This window comes from Gallus gallus, chromosome 4 (genome assembly GCF_016699485.2).
Source record: "Gallus gallus isolate bGalGal1 chromosome 4, bGalGal1.mat.broiler.GRCg7b, whole genome shotgun sequence".
Lineage (NCBI taxonomy): Eukaryota > Metazoa > Chordata > Aves > Galliformes > Phasianidae > Gallus > Gallus gallus.
In genome coordinates, this window is record NC_052535.1 from 33,857,401 (window position 1) to 33,874,552 (window position 17,152).

At 35.9% G+C, this 17,152-nt stretch overlaps 2 protein-coding genes across 10 annotated transcripts in view; one reads left to right on the forward strand and one right to left on the reverse strand.

Moving 5' to 3' along the window:
- INTU (inturned planar cell polarity protein) overlaps positions 1-13,261 on the forward strand; it is a 43,439-nt gene extending 30,178 nt beyond the window's left edge. For both annotated transcript variants that reach the window (XM_015276636.4, XM_015276634.3), the window contains exons 8-16: positions 698-887; positions 4,685-4,738; positions 5,619-5,681; positions 6,359-6,580; positions 7,074-7,496; positions 8,015-8,112; positions 8,722-8,911; positions 11,306-11,460; positions 12,392-13,261. In XM_015276636.4, the coding sequence (XP_015132122.2) occupies positions 698-887; positions 4,685-4,738; positions 5,619-5,681; positions 6,359-6,580; positions 7,074-7,496; positions 8,015-8,112; positions 8,722-8,911; positions 11,306-11,460; positions 12,392-12,503 (1,507 nt within the window). In that variant the 3' untranslated portion in view covers positions 12,504-13,261. The remainder of the gene's footprint in view (positions 1-697; positions 888-4,684; positions 4,739-5,618; positions 5,682-6,358; positions 6,581-7,073; positions 7,497-8,014; positions 8,113-8,721; positions 8,912-11,305; positions 11,461-12,391) is intronic.
- LOC112532415 overlaps positions 1-17,152 on the reverse strand; it is a 37,806-nt gene that overhangs the window by 17,362 nt on the left and 3,292 nt on the right. For 2 of the 8 annotated variants that reach the window (XR_006939251.1, XR_006939253.1), the window contains exon 2: positions 2,503-14,343. The exons of 2 other annotated variants lie outside the window; for them this stretch is intronic. Coding sequence is in view for 4 of the 6 variants with exons in the window: in XM_046941103.1 (XP_046797059.1) it covers positions 2,593-2,678 (86 nt within the window). In the remaining 2 variants the exon portion in view is untranslated. Of the gene's footprint in view, positions 1-883; positions 16,354-17,152 lie in introns of those variants that run through there. 4 more of the 8 variants (XM_046941105.1, XM_046941103.1, XM_046941107.1 and 1 more) reach the window with 4 other exon arrangements.

Here is a 17,152-nt window from a genome sequence, read left to right on the forward strand (position 1 = left end):
AATTACCCAGAAAAATTTCAGTCTGACTGTAACCTAAATAAAATTGCCAAGGTGGGCTATTCATATGCTTGCATTCGCTTCAGAATTGAAGTGTGTATGCCACGGCGAAAATCCTAGTGATTCTATTACTTTTGTGCTGTTCAGCACAGAAAAATGTTTTAGACAGAACAGCCTCGTGTAATGTCAAGTCATTGCTTTTTCTCATAGCATTTTGAACAACAAGGAGCAACTTACATTTGTTATATTTGGAGCTATTTAAATGCATCTCACAAAAACTTCAGCTTTGAGTATGGAGGGTAAAGTACTTGATTTTTCTGTAAGTATAGGAGACCATTTGGAATAACAAGAGTTTTTGTATCCTCTGAAGAAAATAGTCATACAGCACAGAGATCTATAACACACAAATAGTTGAATTGATAAAATAAAGAAAAGTAATAATCTGATTATTTTTAAATATGAAGCTGATCAGTGCCTCATCTTTTGTTGCTCTAATAATACAGTATTGCTTTCAGAAAAGCTGTTTCTTCTTTGTATGTATGTACTGTCTGAGTATTAGCATAGCGTTTGTTTAAAATGAATTCTAAAAAATCCAAATGTAGTTATCATGCTGCAAAGAGGTTTTGACAGCACAGAGGGTTATATAAACAAGCTACAAGTTTCTTGATGCTATTTTAACTTGCAGTTCATGTTTGTTCAGTGCTTTTTGCCAGGTGGAACATGTTTCTCGTCTGGATCATTTTTTCAACCTGTTCTTCCAGCGAGCACTTCAGCCTGCAAGACTCAACTCAAATGCCAGCCCCAGTGCTCAACACTACACTACCTGCAGTGCATTATTCTTAGACAGCCTCCCAGGCTTGCGCTGGCTGACTTTGCCTCAGGAAATCAAGGTGATCTTGTTTTCAGATCTCTTCAGAACTTGTCTAAGACAAGCCAGAAAACTGACACAGGTCTTGCATTTAGCTTTTGCTGACATTGTGTAATATAAATGTGGGCTGCCTATTTTCCTACAGGACCCTTCTCTTAAGTTTAGAGCTATGCAATCGTTTACATTCGTAACAGAATGCTATTACATATGTAGTTCAGTGACTTCAGAGTTACCTAGGAAAAGAACACGATGATAAAGCAATTAAGATTACTTTTAAAATGTACCTACCTAACAACATATGTCATAGGGAAGGCAGGTCATGGTATGGAGCTTTTATGTTTGATTCTCATCATTTATGTACTTTCAGAAATGCATTAAAAAATACTAGTAGTTAAAATTCTACTGCTATAGATAAAATAATACTCCAGAAGCTCATGTGTAACTTGTGATTTAGGAAAGAATCTTATATTATCTTTTATCAACGTACTGAACTATGCAAAGGGAACAGTGCGCAATCGTCAAAGAATGTAAGGGAAAACTTGTGAGAAATGACATCTAGGACAAATGCTGGTGATTGTGGCTTATGTGCAGAAAGTTACTCTGAAATGTTTTTTTTCTTGGGTGATTTTTTTTTTTTTTGCTACATATCCAGATCATCTTCAACTCAAGTCTTTTGTTCTTTATATTTTTTGTTAATTCTGATCTTAAATGCTTTAATAACATAACTGCATGTATGTGTTTAGAAATGAACCAAAAGACTTCTGTTATCTCCTTCAAAGGGCTTACAGTTTGCAATTTTTTTTCCTGTTTCTGTGTTACAGTTTGCTATAATGTGATTTAGTATCACTACCTAAGGGTTATGTTTTCTGTGGAGAGCATTGTTAGAACGTATTTTGATCCCACACTAGGTTCAGATGTAGATAACAAGGTCTTGTTGGGTGCAGTTGGCTGCCATATTTTCAGATATGCTGCAAGTACAGAAGTTAATCTGTACTTGGAAAACATGGAAATCGATAAACAATTGCTTCTATGTTGTCATTTTCTGTTTGAGCAGAGTCTTGTTTTATGCTTCCCCAGTCAGAAACAGTCGTATATTAATTTCAAAATAGAGAACTGATAATGAAATCTAAAAGCAATCTTCTTTCTGAACCACATAGTCAATATATGAATGAATCTCAGTTCTGTACCTTTTCCAGGGTACATACAGCAAACCACTGGTTACAGGGGAAGAGACTTACATATTTTGACTGTAGATTAAAAAGCAAGCCTATAAATGTTTTTTGGAGTATGCTACTCCTGAAGTGCAGCATATGACTTCCTCATTGTGATTTTATTAACTTGACAAGTGACTTTGGTTATTCTTTCTGTTATTTCAGTCTGCTTTATGCCTACTAGCTGTGAGTACAAAATCTGATGCAGAGATGAAAAAACAGTTTCTACTTCAGGATACTCATTTCCCAAGACGGTGGTTAAAAGTAGTTTTGGAGAAGTTTTATAAGTAATTATGTAGAATAATACTAGTTCTGAATTGCTTAGACCTCTGGATCTCTAAATGTCCTACAAGTTGTAGCTGTATTATGAAAATTAGGTCTATTAATAGTTTGAGAGAGCATTTCAAGAAGTTGAGTTTTACCTACATCATGTGTAGTAGCTTCAGTATAACTCCCCTTCTGCTATTCCCAATGTGCTATATTTCTTAACTGTTTCCAGAGTTTCTCAGAGTCAGGTTAAACGCTCATATATTCCTTGAAGCTGCTATTTGTTCTGTTAGTGTGAAGACTTGGGGTAGCACCCATCTCACCTTCTGTCAGACCTGTGATATAAATTACTATAGTTAAAGTTCAAATCTTGAACTCTTCCTGTTATTAGTGGGGAAAAATCTGGCAATTCAACTCTTTTACTCCAGCTTTTTGCTTTAGTATTAGATGAATAATCTCTTAGGACTCCAGTGCGGTGCAGGACTCATCTGCATCAATTATGAAGCCTGAATTGAAAAGTCTAGCTCAAAAAGGTACTTCTATACTGCAGGTATCATTCAAGGACCTAAACATGAGGACTAGACAGCTAATTACTTTGTAAATCTGTTGATCCTTAATGAGACAGATGCATTTTAAAATTGGACCACCTTTTCTATTTAGAACAAAGACACTGTCGTATAAACACTCTAGTACCTAGCCAGGTTCCAGTTGAGAAAGTAACTTTCTGTACAGTGCACATACTTCAATGGCCCGAAGTGAGTGAAAGAAAGATTCACTACGTTTTCATTTTCTGTCCTTTAATGAACTTTAGTGAATCTAGGAATCATTTTTGCCTTCAAGATTTTTATATATTTTCAATTCTGTAATTAGGATATTACTTTCCATTTCATGTGAAGAGCAGTTTGCATGTCATATTTATGAGTGGGGGAGAATTTTAGTCTCTGCTTTTGCAGTATATGTTTTAGCAACAGAAGTACGTGTTTCTTGAGTGCTGCAGGACAATTGCTTTCATCTCCTTATCCCAGTTATATCTGCTATCCAAGTGAAAAATGGTGAGGTGTGCACATAGCCCTTGTAACACACACCCATCCACTCTCTTGCAAAATTCATGCTCCGTAATTGAGGGGATTAAAATGTCTATGCATTTCTTAGTTGTAAAACGTGGTTAGTCAGCACAGTGATGTACATTAGAAATGTAACTTAGTACACCTCTATTATCACGTTTTTTTTTTCCTCTCAAGAAAATGATACTTTTATTTTCTTGTACTATTTGGTGGTGAGCCTTTCTTTTCCTCCGTGCTTTTTTTCTTCTTTCTCACATTTCTGCTGAGAGAGACTGTAATGCTTCAGTCTCTATTTTAGCTTGCAGGTTGTTTACCTTCTTATAAAATGACAGGATTTTAGAGGGGTTTACAAAACAGTTTGCTTTACTATGTATGATATGAACATGGATTTCCAAAATTATCTTAGATCATCCACATCTTCAAGATTTTTTTTTCTAGACAAAGAGGAAATTTCTGGTAGATAAATTTAGTGAAGATGTTTTTTATTTATGTATTCTTTGGTGAATACAAATGTCAGTTCTTTAGTTGGGCAGAAAGCCATTTACATCTTAAGTGAGGAAAAAGCTGAGATGTTGGTTACTTGTTGACTGCCAACAGTGTAGCTGATGTTTCTGTTTGTGAAACCGGCTGTATTTCAATTAGAGTCAGCTTGTTTAAACAGCCCAGGGAGCCTGTCATGGTGGGTTGTAGGTTCTTTTTATTAGTAGCACATTTATGTCATGAACTTCAGTGGCTACTGACGTTCTTCAAGGCAATGTATTTTTAGTAAAACTTGCATTAACCAACAGCTCCTGCATGAAGAGAAATGCACCCGCATAAAGCGGGTTCAGTAGAACACAGATCATACGTTGTGAAGTTTTGGAAATTTCCTTAGAGGTAAAGACTAAATCCGTTGTGGAAAAAGATTTTTCTAAAAGCTCAGTTTGATATAGTAGCCTTCAGGGAGTAGTCTCTAGACCTCATGTTTTAAAACATACTGAAACTAAGTGCGACATCTTTATATACAGCACAGTGGGTTCAGGAGGCGTAGAAGAAGAGACATTTTAGTTTCAAAGAAGGGGGAAACACATAGCAATTGAATATTTTTCTTTAACCTGATGAATTGAGGTGTTCTTGGTACTTGATATTGCTGTTAAAAAGTATGCGTGTTTTTGTCCATCCAACTTTGTACTTGTGAATGTTAATCCCCTAAGATTAGCAAGATAAAGTGAATTATGCTTTTACTGTAAATTAGTATGTTGGAAGCCTCTATTAAAATGTACTGCTTAATATTTCAGATGGAAATTGACACGGCACTGAGTGATCTTGAAGCAGCTGATTTTGCTGAACTGGTAAATGTTTACTTTTGTTGTTAGCATTTTGTTGTTTGCATGCAGTAACTGTCTCCTTCCCAAGTAATTGTGAATAAAACAAAAGGTTTCAGTGGAGCACTGAGAACTTAACTTACCAGTTTGAATAAAGCAATTACAAGTTATACATAATCTTAAAGGAGAAGATAGTAATTTACTTGAGCATATGCTTTCTACTTGGTGAACAGGATGGTGAGATGTAAATGCACTGAAATCTTGTTCAGATAATTCATGATGCTTGAAGCTAAAAATACAAGTTAGGCAGTCATATAGTCAGTCTTTCAAAACAAATTAAAAAAAGTGGTGCCAAACAGGCTGGATGAATATTTTCAGAAGAGGAAGTTGTATTTTATTGCAAATAAATGGATTGCACCCAATCATTTAAAATACTCTGTATCCATATAAAGTTAGTCTTAATACTCTGAGAGCAATGGGCAAGTAAACTAAAAGATCTATGAGTAGGCATATTTGGGGTAAAATTGCAAAAAACTATTAAAAATGCTTTGACTTGGAAGTTTTGCTCTACAAGGGTCTCTGGTGTCAGTAGTTACGCTTCAGTATGCTGTAAGAATTATCATCTCTTGAAAAGTTTGTTTATGGGCAGATAAACGCTGGATGGGAAATCTGAGCATCTTATTTTGAGCTGAAAACTATGGTGACATGAAAATTTATTATGTAGGCTAAAACTTTGTATTTCACTTAACTGCTCAAAATATTCTTATTAATGCTGTTCTGATGCCCGATCAATATAAGTGGTCAAAAATGAAAATATGAAATAATACTGATTGACTGGAATTAGTTTCCTTGTATTCACTCTGTAAAATAAAAAGCCTGAACTAAAAACTCATGCTTTTGTTCGCAGTCTGAAGATTACTACAACATGAGAAGATTATATATGATTATGGGCTCCTGTCTCTTCTACAAGGTAGTATTACTGGTTAAGGCCTACAGGTTGGGAAAGCAAAACATTCAAAAATCCAGTCATGCAGTAACTCTTTTCAGAACCTCATAAATATGATAAATGTATGTTTGCTTTAAATACATAGTTCTAGTAAGAGATTAAAAACACTGTAACAAAAACATCAACAAAAAGATCATAAAGTGATACATGCTATATGATCAATAAAACTAAAATATTTGTTTGAAGCTGTCTTATGGAAATTCTGTTGCATGTGATGCAAGGATTGAAGAAAGACAGTAATATGAGATGGAAGACTCACTTGAATTGATTCGGTATGATATTCTACCAGGATTTTTCTTTGCATTGCTGTTATTTAATAAAGATGACAGCCAGTCATCTATCTTTGATCTGTCTTCAAATCTAAGATTTGACAAATTGGATTGCCAGCTTTTTCATTTGGGCCTTATTTGTAAACTTACCTATCTTATTAAATGTAGGTAGTGTATTTGACAAGGTAAAGACAGAGGAAGACAGCACCCTTTGCTTTAAGGAAACTAACTGTCATGCACTTGATCTTTATACCTGTAGTATTATGAGAGTAAATTATCAGCACAGTTTGGTTTGGGGCTTTTTTGTTTTTTGAGTTTTTTTGGTCAACAAGTTTCTTACTGAATACGCTTCCTTTTCTGTGTTCAATTAAGGGTTACTTGATTGGCAATCACTTGCCAAAGGAAGATCTCATTGATATAGGTTTATATAGCCAGCACTATTGTCTGTTACCCTTGGCAGCAGAACAGAAGATTGGTCAGTTAGTGATATGGCGGGAAGTATTTCCACAACATCATATCCAATCATGTGAAGTGCCAGATTTTACAGGATACACTGAACCCGAAGCGAGATACTTCTTATTGATAGTTGGCTTGGTAAGTAAGCATTTCCCTGTTATGTATACCCCTTTTTGTATGCTCTGCTTTATTATTGTTTTGTCTGATATTCAGCAAGATCATAATTGTCCACATGTTAATTTAGTAATTTTAGAAAATATTCCTATTTTATCTGTTTCATGGGACATTATTTATTAGGTAGTAGAATTGTTTGCATCTTGTTATTTTTATACTTTTCCACTTCAGTTGGAAATGTTTTACTTTAATGATCCTGTATTTTCAGATAACTCACTGAAGAAATGTTTTTTTAAATCATTATGCTTTTTGTCTAATATCTGATGAGTATGCAAACCATAGCTTTCATTTGCATGATAACTTAGATAATGTGAAAGGATAACTTAAAAATGGCTCTGGGGAGGAGGAAGGGCTCCTGAGTATAGTACTGTTTTTTGTCCAACCATCTGGTGAGATATAATATAGTAAATAGTGTATTTTAAATCAAAGGCTAATGTTGCTACCTCCATGTTTACAGAGACACTTTATGCTGTGTGTTCTGCTAGAGGCAGGAGGCTGTGCATCAAAAGCCATTGGGAATCCAGGACCAGACTGTATATATGTAGACCAGGTCAAAGCCACTATACTTCAACTGGAAGGTATAGATGCCAGCATAGAGGAGAGGCTAGATTCTCCTTCCATTCCACCTTTATCTTGTGCTGACTGGTTCCTTCCTACAACACGTGACAAACTGGAGAGCTTAACCACCTCACCTATCCTAAGTAAGATACAAAATGCCTCCAGAACAGGAACTACTCCAGCAAGCAAAAGGACTCTGTTTGGTGACTCTTCCTTAACAACACGTAAGCCAAGTCCTACAAGAAACAGTGGAGGACCTGACCATGGTAATGAAGGTCCTGCAGAAGATGAAAGCAATAATCTACACTCTCTAGCAGATCAGGTCTGAAAACAGAACAGGTTTTGGTGGGCTTGGGGAAAGTGGCAGTTCTTACCAAAATTCACTAACTTAAAACAAGCAAACAAGCAAAAATCCCAAAGCAGAGCTGAATAAAATGTCCCTGAATTCAGTAGAAGATACTTGAGTTGCTTTGGGAAACTTTGAGTCAGCCTCCCAGCTGTCACCTTTTTATTTGGATTATTGTTGCTTCTAAATATTTGGTTTTCAGCTGACTAAACTGGGGACAGCTGTGTTGGAATTAGAGTAAGTAATTGGAGAATATCCCCAAAATAATAATGGTGTAAACAAAAGCAGTAAGGACAACTTGCTGTGTGGTTGTACAACTGCTTCTCATCAATTTGGCCAAAAATAGACTAAAATACATTTTACATTAATTGATGTGACTGGGGCTTCTCGAAAGCAATACATTATTTTTCTTTTAAATAGGTAATTTCTTTATTTAATTCTATTCTTTCCTTGTCAATATCTTCTGTTAGTTCACCCATCTACTTGTTTTTCAGGTTGCTAGAAAAAAACATACTCTACCAAATCCATTTCATTTAGGAAACCTTAAGAAGAACTTGTCAGAGAAGGACATGGAACTTTTTAACACTATCAAGTAAGAAATTGTTTTTTTAAAAAAAACAATTATTTCATTTTTAAAGTCATACATGCATGTTTTTTTAAAGAGGTACATATCCTTGCATAATTTTATTGTAACCAAAACCTTGCTATGTGAACTCTTAGAAGACTTTCTCAAGCATATTTCAGTGGAATGTATACATGTCCAACATATATGTGAATGCAGAAATTCAAGTGAATGCATTTTTGGCTCACGTGCACCTCATTCCTCCTTGTTGTTTCTTGGTAGGTGAACAAAGTACAGAAGCTGTGGCTCTTCCTAGTTTCCCCCTGTTCTTTGGACAACACTGTCTGCTCTGGTATTTTGTTGGAGTGCAAAAGAAAGCTTTAGGGTTGTGGTTTTCTTCAGAACTTTTTTTGAGAGCACAAGCTCAATAGCTAACTACACTTACGTGTTAAATTTTAATATAAGCAGTCCAAATTAGCAGATTTCCTTGATATAGAAATAAGCACCTTTCTAATGTCTCCATTTTAGTACTCCATTGCAGCTACCAGAAAAACAATTATAAGAAAATTGTACATATTGTTTAACTGAAATTTCATTCAGATTTATTTAAATATTAAAATGATTATCCTATTTTTGAAGGTTGACATCTGGTCCTGAGAATACCCTATTCCACTATCTATCTTTGGAAACAATGCATGGAATCTTTATTACTCCGACTCACAAGGAAGTTGCACGGCTCGGGGGCTCCATCCACCCTCGGTTAATTGAGAATTTCCATCGTTGCTGTCTCTCAATTCGTTCAGTTTTTCAGCAGTGCATGATGAAAGAAGTATGTAAGCTTTGTTTTCAGCTTTTCTCTCTATTTACGTTCTCAATTTATTATTTCAATATTATTTTCACTTCTTTGTTTAAAAAGTTCACTAGCAGGCAATTCTTTGTGTGGTTGTTTAAAAGCACTTGACTCTTTTACTGCAATAGGCAGATTTTCTGTCTGAACATCCAACCCTGTATGCATGTAACTATGGTTCTACCTGCCATGCCCTTAGAATAAATACTCCATGAATTCAGTATGTTATTTTCTTTTTTCTGCTTGATTTTAGAGCTCTGTAACTTAGCACAAAGTTCTCGCACATTGGGTTGAAGTGTAGGAAGTAGCACAAGAGGACTGTTAGATTCTTTTAGTCGTATTAATCCTACAAGGACATTTCAGACTGTAGGAAAAAGTAAATGGATGCCCTCTCTTTGCACAGCAAATGTTTGATATGAGCAGTGCCAGTGCTCCCCTTGCTGCTCTGATGGTGTGTCTTGAAGAGAGCCTCTCTGAAGCTGAGGGAATGTTTGTTCTCAGTGCCTTTGTTCTCTGCGCTACCTGAGCTTGCTTACACATTTGCCACCCACTGATGTCTCTGATATTTTTCTCACGTTAATATCTGTCTAGTATCTGGCTGGTTACAACGATCAATTCTTTTTAATTATGCTGCCAAATAATCTCTTGGATTTCAGATTATGTGGGATGGCACAACAGGTGAGCTTTTTTCTCTTTACAAAATGTTCAAGCCTTGCTCTAGCCTTGGGCTGAATCCTGATCCCTGCTACTAGAGCTTCACTTGAGTGTTTGGCATTTAGGGAAGAAAAAAAAAAAGGTAGAAAAAAAGAGGATAGATCTGATGTCAGCAACTCTTCTGCCTTGTGCTTCACTGTAGTTTCCTGCTTTCTTCAAATGATTCATCCAAAGTAATGCAGAAATCTAAACAATAGCTATGAGAATCAATTTGAGATGCTCAGATCAGATGTTTTGTGTTCAATACCAGTTTTGTTTTGTTCAGAGTCTAGTTTGTTAATTCTGCAGTTGATTTTTACTGACACAAACTGAATTGGGTAACATTTAATCCCTGCTGATTTTGTGACCTGTTTAGTCTCTTTGGAAAAAAGAAATAATATTATCACAAGTGGAATACTGTATACCACTTGCATGTTCTTAGGTCCTTAAGTGACAGTCCAAATGCATTAAATGTGAAATGCGAAAGAACAGTACAAATTGAATGAATGCAGTTTGCAAGTATCAGTATTATTTTCCTCTGTGTTTTCTTGAAGTTACCGAAGAAGTCATTTCTGGTTAGACTGATGTACCTCATAAATCTTTATTTTTCTTCTTTTTTTTTTTTTTTTTAAGCATTAGGAAAAACAGCTTAATTTGGTGGATTATTCTGCCAACACCATAAGATGCTGATGTTTGGCTGAATAAGACATTTGCAGTGCGTCTTTTGTTCTGGGCACTTTGGCAGGAGATTTGGAAACACAAAAGCAAGCAGAGAGAGTACACAGATGTTTCTTCTGATCAAATTGCCTTTGGTTAAAATCGTTAAATAGGCAGCTTGTAGTTCAAACTAAAGATACCTGAGTAAACAAACCATTCAACTATTACATGTAGATCATAAAAAGTGAAGAATGCATGCTTGAAAGTGACAGCTTCTGTTTTGGCAACAGCTGTGTCAGCACGTGTTTTTCTGGGTTCTTCAGGTGTGTGTCTTTACCATAAGCAGCAGCTGGGTTCATTATGCCCTGAAAGTCAGAAACAATTGAACATGTGCTGCAGAACAAAGTTTCTTTTAGAGGAAAATCTGAGAAACCTGTGTAAGCCAGCTTGTTAACTAAGAGTATTTTGACTCCAAAAATCCATGGTAGTTTTCGTCAGTTGGCTTCAACAATTAATGTTGTAGTTGCCAGGTTGTATTGGGGCACAAGGAGAATGTAAAAGAATGAATAGAACTTCTTCTGTGTTCATAGGGCTTGACAAAAAGAAAAAAAATAAGGCAAAAATGTACTATTATACCGTTAATTTAAAGCAAGAGATGAGAGCTTTAGCTGCTTTAACGTACTTGGTTGTTAATGAAGCTGCTTTATCTCAGATGTCTTATTAAAGAGAATGCTGTTCAGATAGACCAAAAAATCAAAATAAGGGGAGTACTTCCAAATTGTGTAACAATATTTAAAAAATATTTTATAAAAAATATTAAAAAATTAAAAAATACTAAAATGTTGATACTGAAGTAACAAAACTGAAGAAAAGAATCACGTGAGCAAAATAGTTTTATCTTCTATCCGGCTTTTGGACAGCAATGTCATTCAGCAGCTTTCTGAAGAAAGCATGTTAAAGTTACATATACTAATGTTTGCATTAAAACAATATATCTATACCAACACTTCACCAACTGTTTTACAGAAAAAGAAGAAAGCAGGCAGTAAGATCTCAGAATTTAGTAGTACCGATGAAGACATTGGTCCAGTAAGGGAACACGGAGTTCTGTTTGAGTGCTCTCCTGAGAACTGGAATGATCAGAAGAAACCACCACCAACACTGAGTTACTGGGTTGTGGGGTAAGTTTAAAGGCAGACAAATCTATTTCTCTCCAAGCCTTCCATTTTGAGTATGCTGCTATCATATTTAAGAATATTTTTTCAACTGGGAAGATCAAATCCACCTACTGGTCTATCTGAGATGTTTTGGGGAGGGAGCATTCTTTCCTGGATTTGCTTTCCAAGTTCTGCTGTCAGCACAAATGATCTACTTACTGTGATGTCATATAATTTAAATTAAAACTTACTTGCATGACAGAACAGTGTGCTGCCCTAGGTATTAAATATTTAAATACAAGAGCTTTTATTCAAAGTAATCAAGTGTAATGAGAAAATACTATGCATCATCACTTGATGATTCAGAACATTACAAATAATTTAATTGTTTAAGACCAGGCCAGCAAGCCACATTCTGTAGCCATCACTTCTCACCGACCATATTTTGTGATGCCTAATATTTAGCTGCAGTTAGCAGACAGTCTTGTTAGGATTAGTCAGTCAGCAGGATGACCAAGGACAGTTCATTAATACTTAAAGAACTATGTGCTATGTTATAATGCTACATACAGTTATACAAAGGTATATTAACAGCTTTCCTATTTTAGTTCCTTCCCTCAAAGAGTCTGTTGGAGTGACGCAGGAATGTACCTGCTAGGTTGTATTAAGTTTAAAAATGACTAAATATGTAAATACTGGCGTTTGCTCCCATGTAACCCAATGCAAAAACAAAAGTAACATCAAAATACCTACTAAAAACATGAAAAACTTTTTTTAATAGGCTTGGGAAAACTGAACAGAGAATAACTTATCTTAGGATTCTAACATATGAGAACAGTAAAATCATGCAGGAGGGCCACAGAAATTTGCTAGCCGTATTACACAGCAATTGCAAAAAGCTAACACCTGTGATTTCTTATTTTTGTGGGGTTTTTTTTGTGTTCTTTTTCTTCAGGAGACTCTTCTTGCATCCAAAACCACAGGAGTTTTATGTTTGTTTCCATGACTCAGTCGCGGAAGTCGCTGTTGAGCTGGCCTTTAAGCTGTCCTTCGGTTTAGCTACGTAGATGAACTTCCTGAATATTCAGCCATCCTTGTTCTCATCTCTCAAAGCATTTAAGGGTAGCGAGAAATTAACTCAATTGAGGTGACTGCCGATGGTTCACCTTTGAAATGCTTTTAAAAAGGTAAATCTACCTTTTGATTTGACACCGATGAAACTTTAGAGATGATTCTAATGACCTCATCAGTTGAATACTTATAAAAAATTTCAGAGCACCAAAGTTTTTGTATTTATCTATTGTCAAATTATTTATCCTCCTTGTAACTTCATTATGTGAAGGCCTCCCATAATAAGTACATTCACTGCTCTTCACTGTCCAGTATTCAATGTGAAATGATACACTGATATCCTCAAAGTGCTCTGTGAATATTTGGCAGTCACTGATAGGGAAAAGTAAATTTCCCAATTAATGAAAACTTTGTGCTTCTAAGCACATGAAAAATACACAAATATTTTCAGTAACATTGTGTTAATCACAACAAAAAGAAACCTTTTAAAAGAATGATGATGTTTAGCCACCCAAAACTGGTGGTGTAACATTTTTGCTAGTGCACACTGTTAGACCTACAGCGGTAACTGATGTTTTACCTGATTTCATGACTTTTATCATAAATAATGCTTACATTTGTTAAAAAAGCAGTTTTGAAGACACAGAAGAGGTGTGCTGAGGGTGATATTTTTGTTTAAGACCAATGCATGGATAGCTACTTTTGTATTATGTTCATAATTTCATAATAAAAAATGTATATTTTTAAAAGACCAGTACAGTGCTATTCTAATTTCTTTTAAGGTTACATATTTTCTCTTTTTGTTCATTTAAACAGTATTTGTTTAGCTAGGCCTTCTACAGTCTAATGCTGGATGCTGGAAAAAAAAAAGGTTCTATCTGTATGAGGCAAGGGAAGGAATGCTTGCAAAATCAGAAGGCTTCTACAGAATTCAGCTTCCCTACTAATTGCTGAAAGGTTCGTAGTAGACAAACTAGCTGCTCTGATGGTATTTGTTTATGTATGTAGATAGTTTTACTAAAGATCTAGTTTAAAATGTTTGATTTTCTTGGGTCCTATTTTTTACCCCCAGCCAGCACATTTAGATTTGGTCATCTGCATAGTGTCCTATCACAGCCTTTGTCAATAGTGCAATTTTTTTTCTTTCACTGCCTGTACTTGCTAGCAGTGGGATCAAAAGAAAAAATATATATGTATTTAGGAAATTAAATTCAGTTCTTTAGGTTCTCATGGTCAAATCCTTAGCTCGTTTCAACTAGTAGATTGCACTCAGAGTAATTCTAAACTGATCCTTTAAATGCCTTTGACTGCTCATGCTCACTGGGTCATTCACAGCTTGGTTTGAATTGTTCAAGAGTTGCTTTCATTTCACACAGTAGAAGTCTTAAGCCTGAAGTTTAAGTGTATGATGGAAGGTTTTGTTATTCAGCCCTTTCAAAAATTGGTGGTTCCTTGATGACAACATATCAGCTTGAGATGTACAGAGCTGAGTTGCAACAGTAGTGCTTTTACATTTCTATTTTCCATCTATAAATTATCTGAGAGATTTCTGTTTGAAAAAATAAAAATACATTGACAAGCAGATCCAGGCAGAGCAGTAGTGCAGGGATATGGTTGACTGCTTTGTGCACATCCAGAGAGAACAAGGTACAGACCCAGCCATTCTCTTTCACCACTGTACTTAGGAAAACAAACATTTTCAGAAACATCTCTGCAGCCACAGTGATGGCAAGCCAATTGCAGGCTGCTGGTGTTCAGAGGAGTGCTGCTAGGTGGGATGGAGGTAGGGAGAAGGTGCACTTCCCTTCAGGATTCTTGTTGATCTGAAAGACAAACCTGCAGGCACAAAGTCATCACACCTTTATGTGATGAAGCAGTAAAATTATGCGCAGTGGTGGTTGTGGACATTTTCCTTCTGATGGTTTCTCAAAAGCAGCAGTTATTCAGCATACCCACGTCGGTATGAATTAAAGCATACTCAGAAAAAGAAAGAAATACCTAGGCTCGATTTTTCTTTGCCCTTAAGGTGTCTTTGCCTTCACTCACAAGAACACAACAAGATATTTAAGTGAAGTGCATGGCTGTGCGTTACAAAGTTCAGTTGCACTGCTGCTCACCATTGCCTTCCAGCACCAGTGGGAGCCAGGCACAGAGCAGGGGCAATGATGGCAAAAAGCATATGCTTTTCTCATGCTTCATGTAAGATTTCCCTCCTGCGTTAGCTCCTCAGCACCATTTAACGTAGTGCATTTACATGAGCATCCAGGGGAATCCTCTTTTTGATCTAGAAAAAAGAGTATCACCACAAAACCCCTGTGAAGTTTCTGGTGTGTATGGACCATTTAGGTATTGTTTTAGTATGGAGTCGGAGCACCCCCTATGGAAGCTAACCTGTATAGGCAGGCTCCTCCTAGGAAAGGACACAGGTTAAAGAGAGTCCGATGTTCTGTTGTTTCTCTTGACAGTTTTTTTCTGTATCCAGACTGCAATTGATGCAGGTATCTCTACTCTTAGAGAGGTATAGAAGTTGATGGAAATTTATGGAAGTAAGGAAGCTGAAAATGTTTCCCATTCCTCAGCATTTTCATTTATAGTTTCTTGTGCTAACACTGAACGCATACATCTGTTGTTGGTGTATGTCAGAATAAATCCAGATTTCCAGCACCAAATGCCTGAAACATGAAAGACCTGAAAAGGAATATTTCTAACCTTTGTCATACCTCATGTAAGTAGAAACAGTAGAAGGAACGTTGTGTAACAAACTCCATGTAATACAAACTGTGGATGTTTATTTTAAGGATCCATTTCTTTTTCTGTAGGATTTTTTCAGTTCTGGCATGGCAATCTGGTAAATGTTATAGACAGTTTTCCAACAGAGGCTCTAAATTATGATGTCAAAGACAGGTCCAAACAGATTTTAATGTCCAAAGTGGATAAACTGGTAAATAAATAACCTCTTGGTTCTGCTTCATAAGCTCACTAGATCTGGCCAAGAACTGTGCAGTTCTTTCTCTCAGCACGTTTGGTAATTCATGCTAGTGTGCTTGATAACATTTTGTAATTAGCATCTTTAAAAGTGAGCATGGTTTACTGTGTAGCTTACTGTTGAAGGTAATGAAATCTGACTTTTTCACTTCAGTGATTAATAACTTTGTGAGGTGCATGTAAGTAACTGCTCATAACTGCAATCAAAATTTTGTTCAGAACACAATGATTTTGGTGTTAACTGATGGAATTATTAAGATACATATTGACAGTCTTAGATTCAGGTACCAATGTTTCAGTTCTATGTTAAAAAATCCCAATTAATTACATTTTAGCAGTTCAGATGGCACTAGCGTGGATTCTCATCTCAAAAATGTTAGCAGATAATCTCACAAGTGAAATTGCAGCCTTTTTTATTCTAGTGTGTGAAGTTCTTGTGTTGGGTCCCTCAAGCACAAGTCTGTCTTTGTTACTTTTCTCTGCAATATTTGCTTGATAATTGTTACTGTGCAACTGCCTGAAAGAGCATCTACATATAAGAATATGTCTAATGTTAGTAAGAGTGTGTGTTGTCAGTGTAGCTAAGTAATCACCCTGTAAACTTATTTCTTGCTATATGTAAAGCTGGAAACATTTATGAATAGTTGAAACATTTTGAGGAGTCTAGTTTTGTACAAATGGAACACGAAAAAGAAAGAAACAATTTTAAGTTATGGCTCAAAACGCAAATTATACTTTTGAGCACTGCTGTCTTACCTTGCAAATTTCTTTGCTTCAAGAGAAAAGTTCCTTAACATGGATGGATTCTTACTGGGACACAGAGCTCAGCACTCAGGGAATTAATTACAGGGAATCCTGATCCTGAAATGTCAAGTGTTGATAATGGAATTTGAAAAACTACATCAAATTCATTCATATCTGAAGAGAAAGTAGTATTTTTTTCATGTAGAAATCTGCTTTATTTGTGTTTTTCTTAAGTTATCTGTTCTACAATTTCTTTGGTTATGTTTTCATAATTTAAACAAAAGTCTGAGTTCTGTGGTTTCTCTTTGTTAACAGTTTTTTCTGTGATGCCAGAAAAATCTGCCACAGGCCATGTTTGTGCCATGAGCTTTCCTGGTGTCGCTTCCCAGGAAGAACGTTGTCAGTCCTTTGTATTGCATGCAATTTCCTCAGCTGTCCTTTCTCAGTTGCAATTCCTTCATATATAAAGAGTTTGAAGTTGCTGTTTTCTTTTTCTTGTTAGAGTGGAAAAAGCAAAACATGCATGAGGTACATAAGTGTTTATAGTTCTTCAAATCTCCTTTTTGCCTTGTAGAAGTATTTCCAGATGGCCTACATGTGGATGTGCTTGCGACTCAAAATTTAGAAACATTCCTCAAATAGCATTCAAGATTAATTTCTTCAGAAGGATATTTAACAAAGTAACCTTATGCATTATTGAAGCTCAGGGACTTGGGATGCTTTCTTACATACTTGATGCAGGATAGGAAATCCAAAGCACAGTGGTGTACGTGATTTTTGCTTGGCTGGATTATCTTTTGAAAAAGATTACTACAAACTTTAGCTTGTGGGAAAGCAAAGTGCAAAGGAACTGAAGAAAGCAGGCTTTGTCGACTTGCCAGGCAGTGTTGGTATTGACAATAACACAGGCACAGTT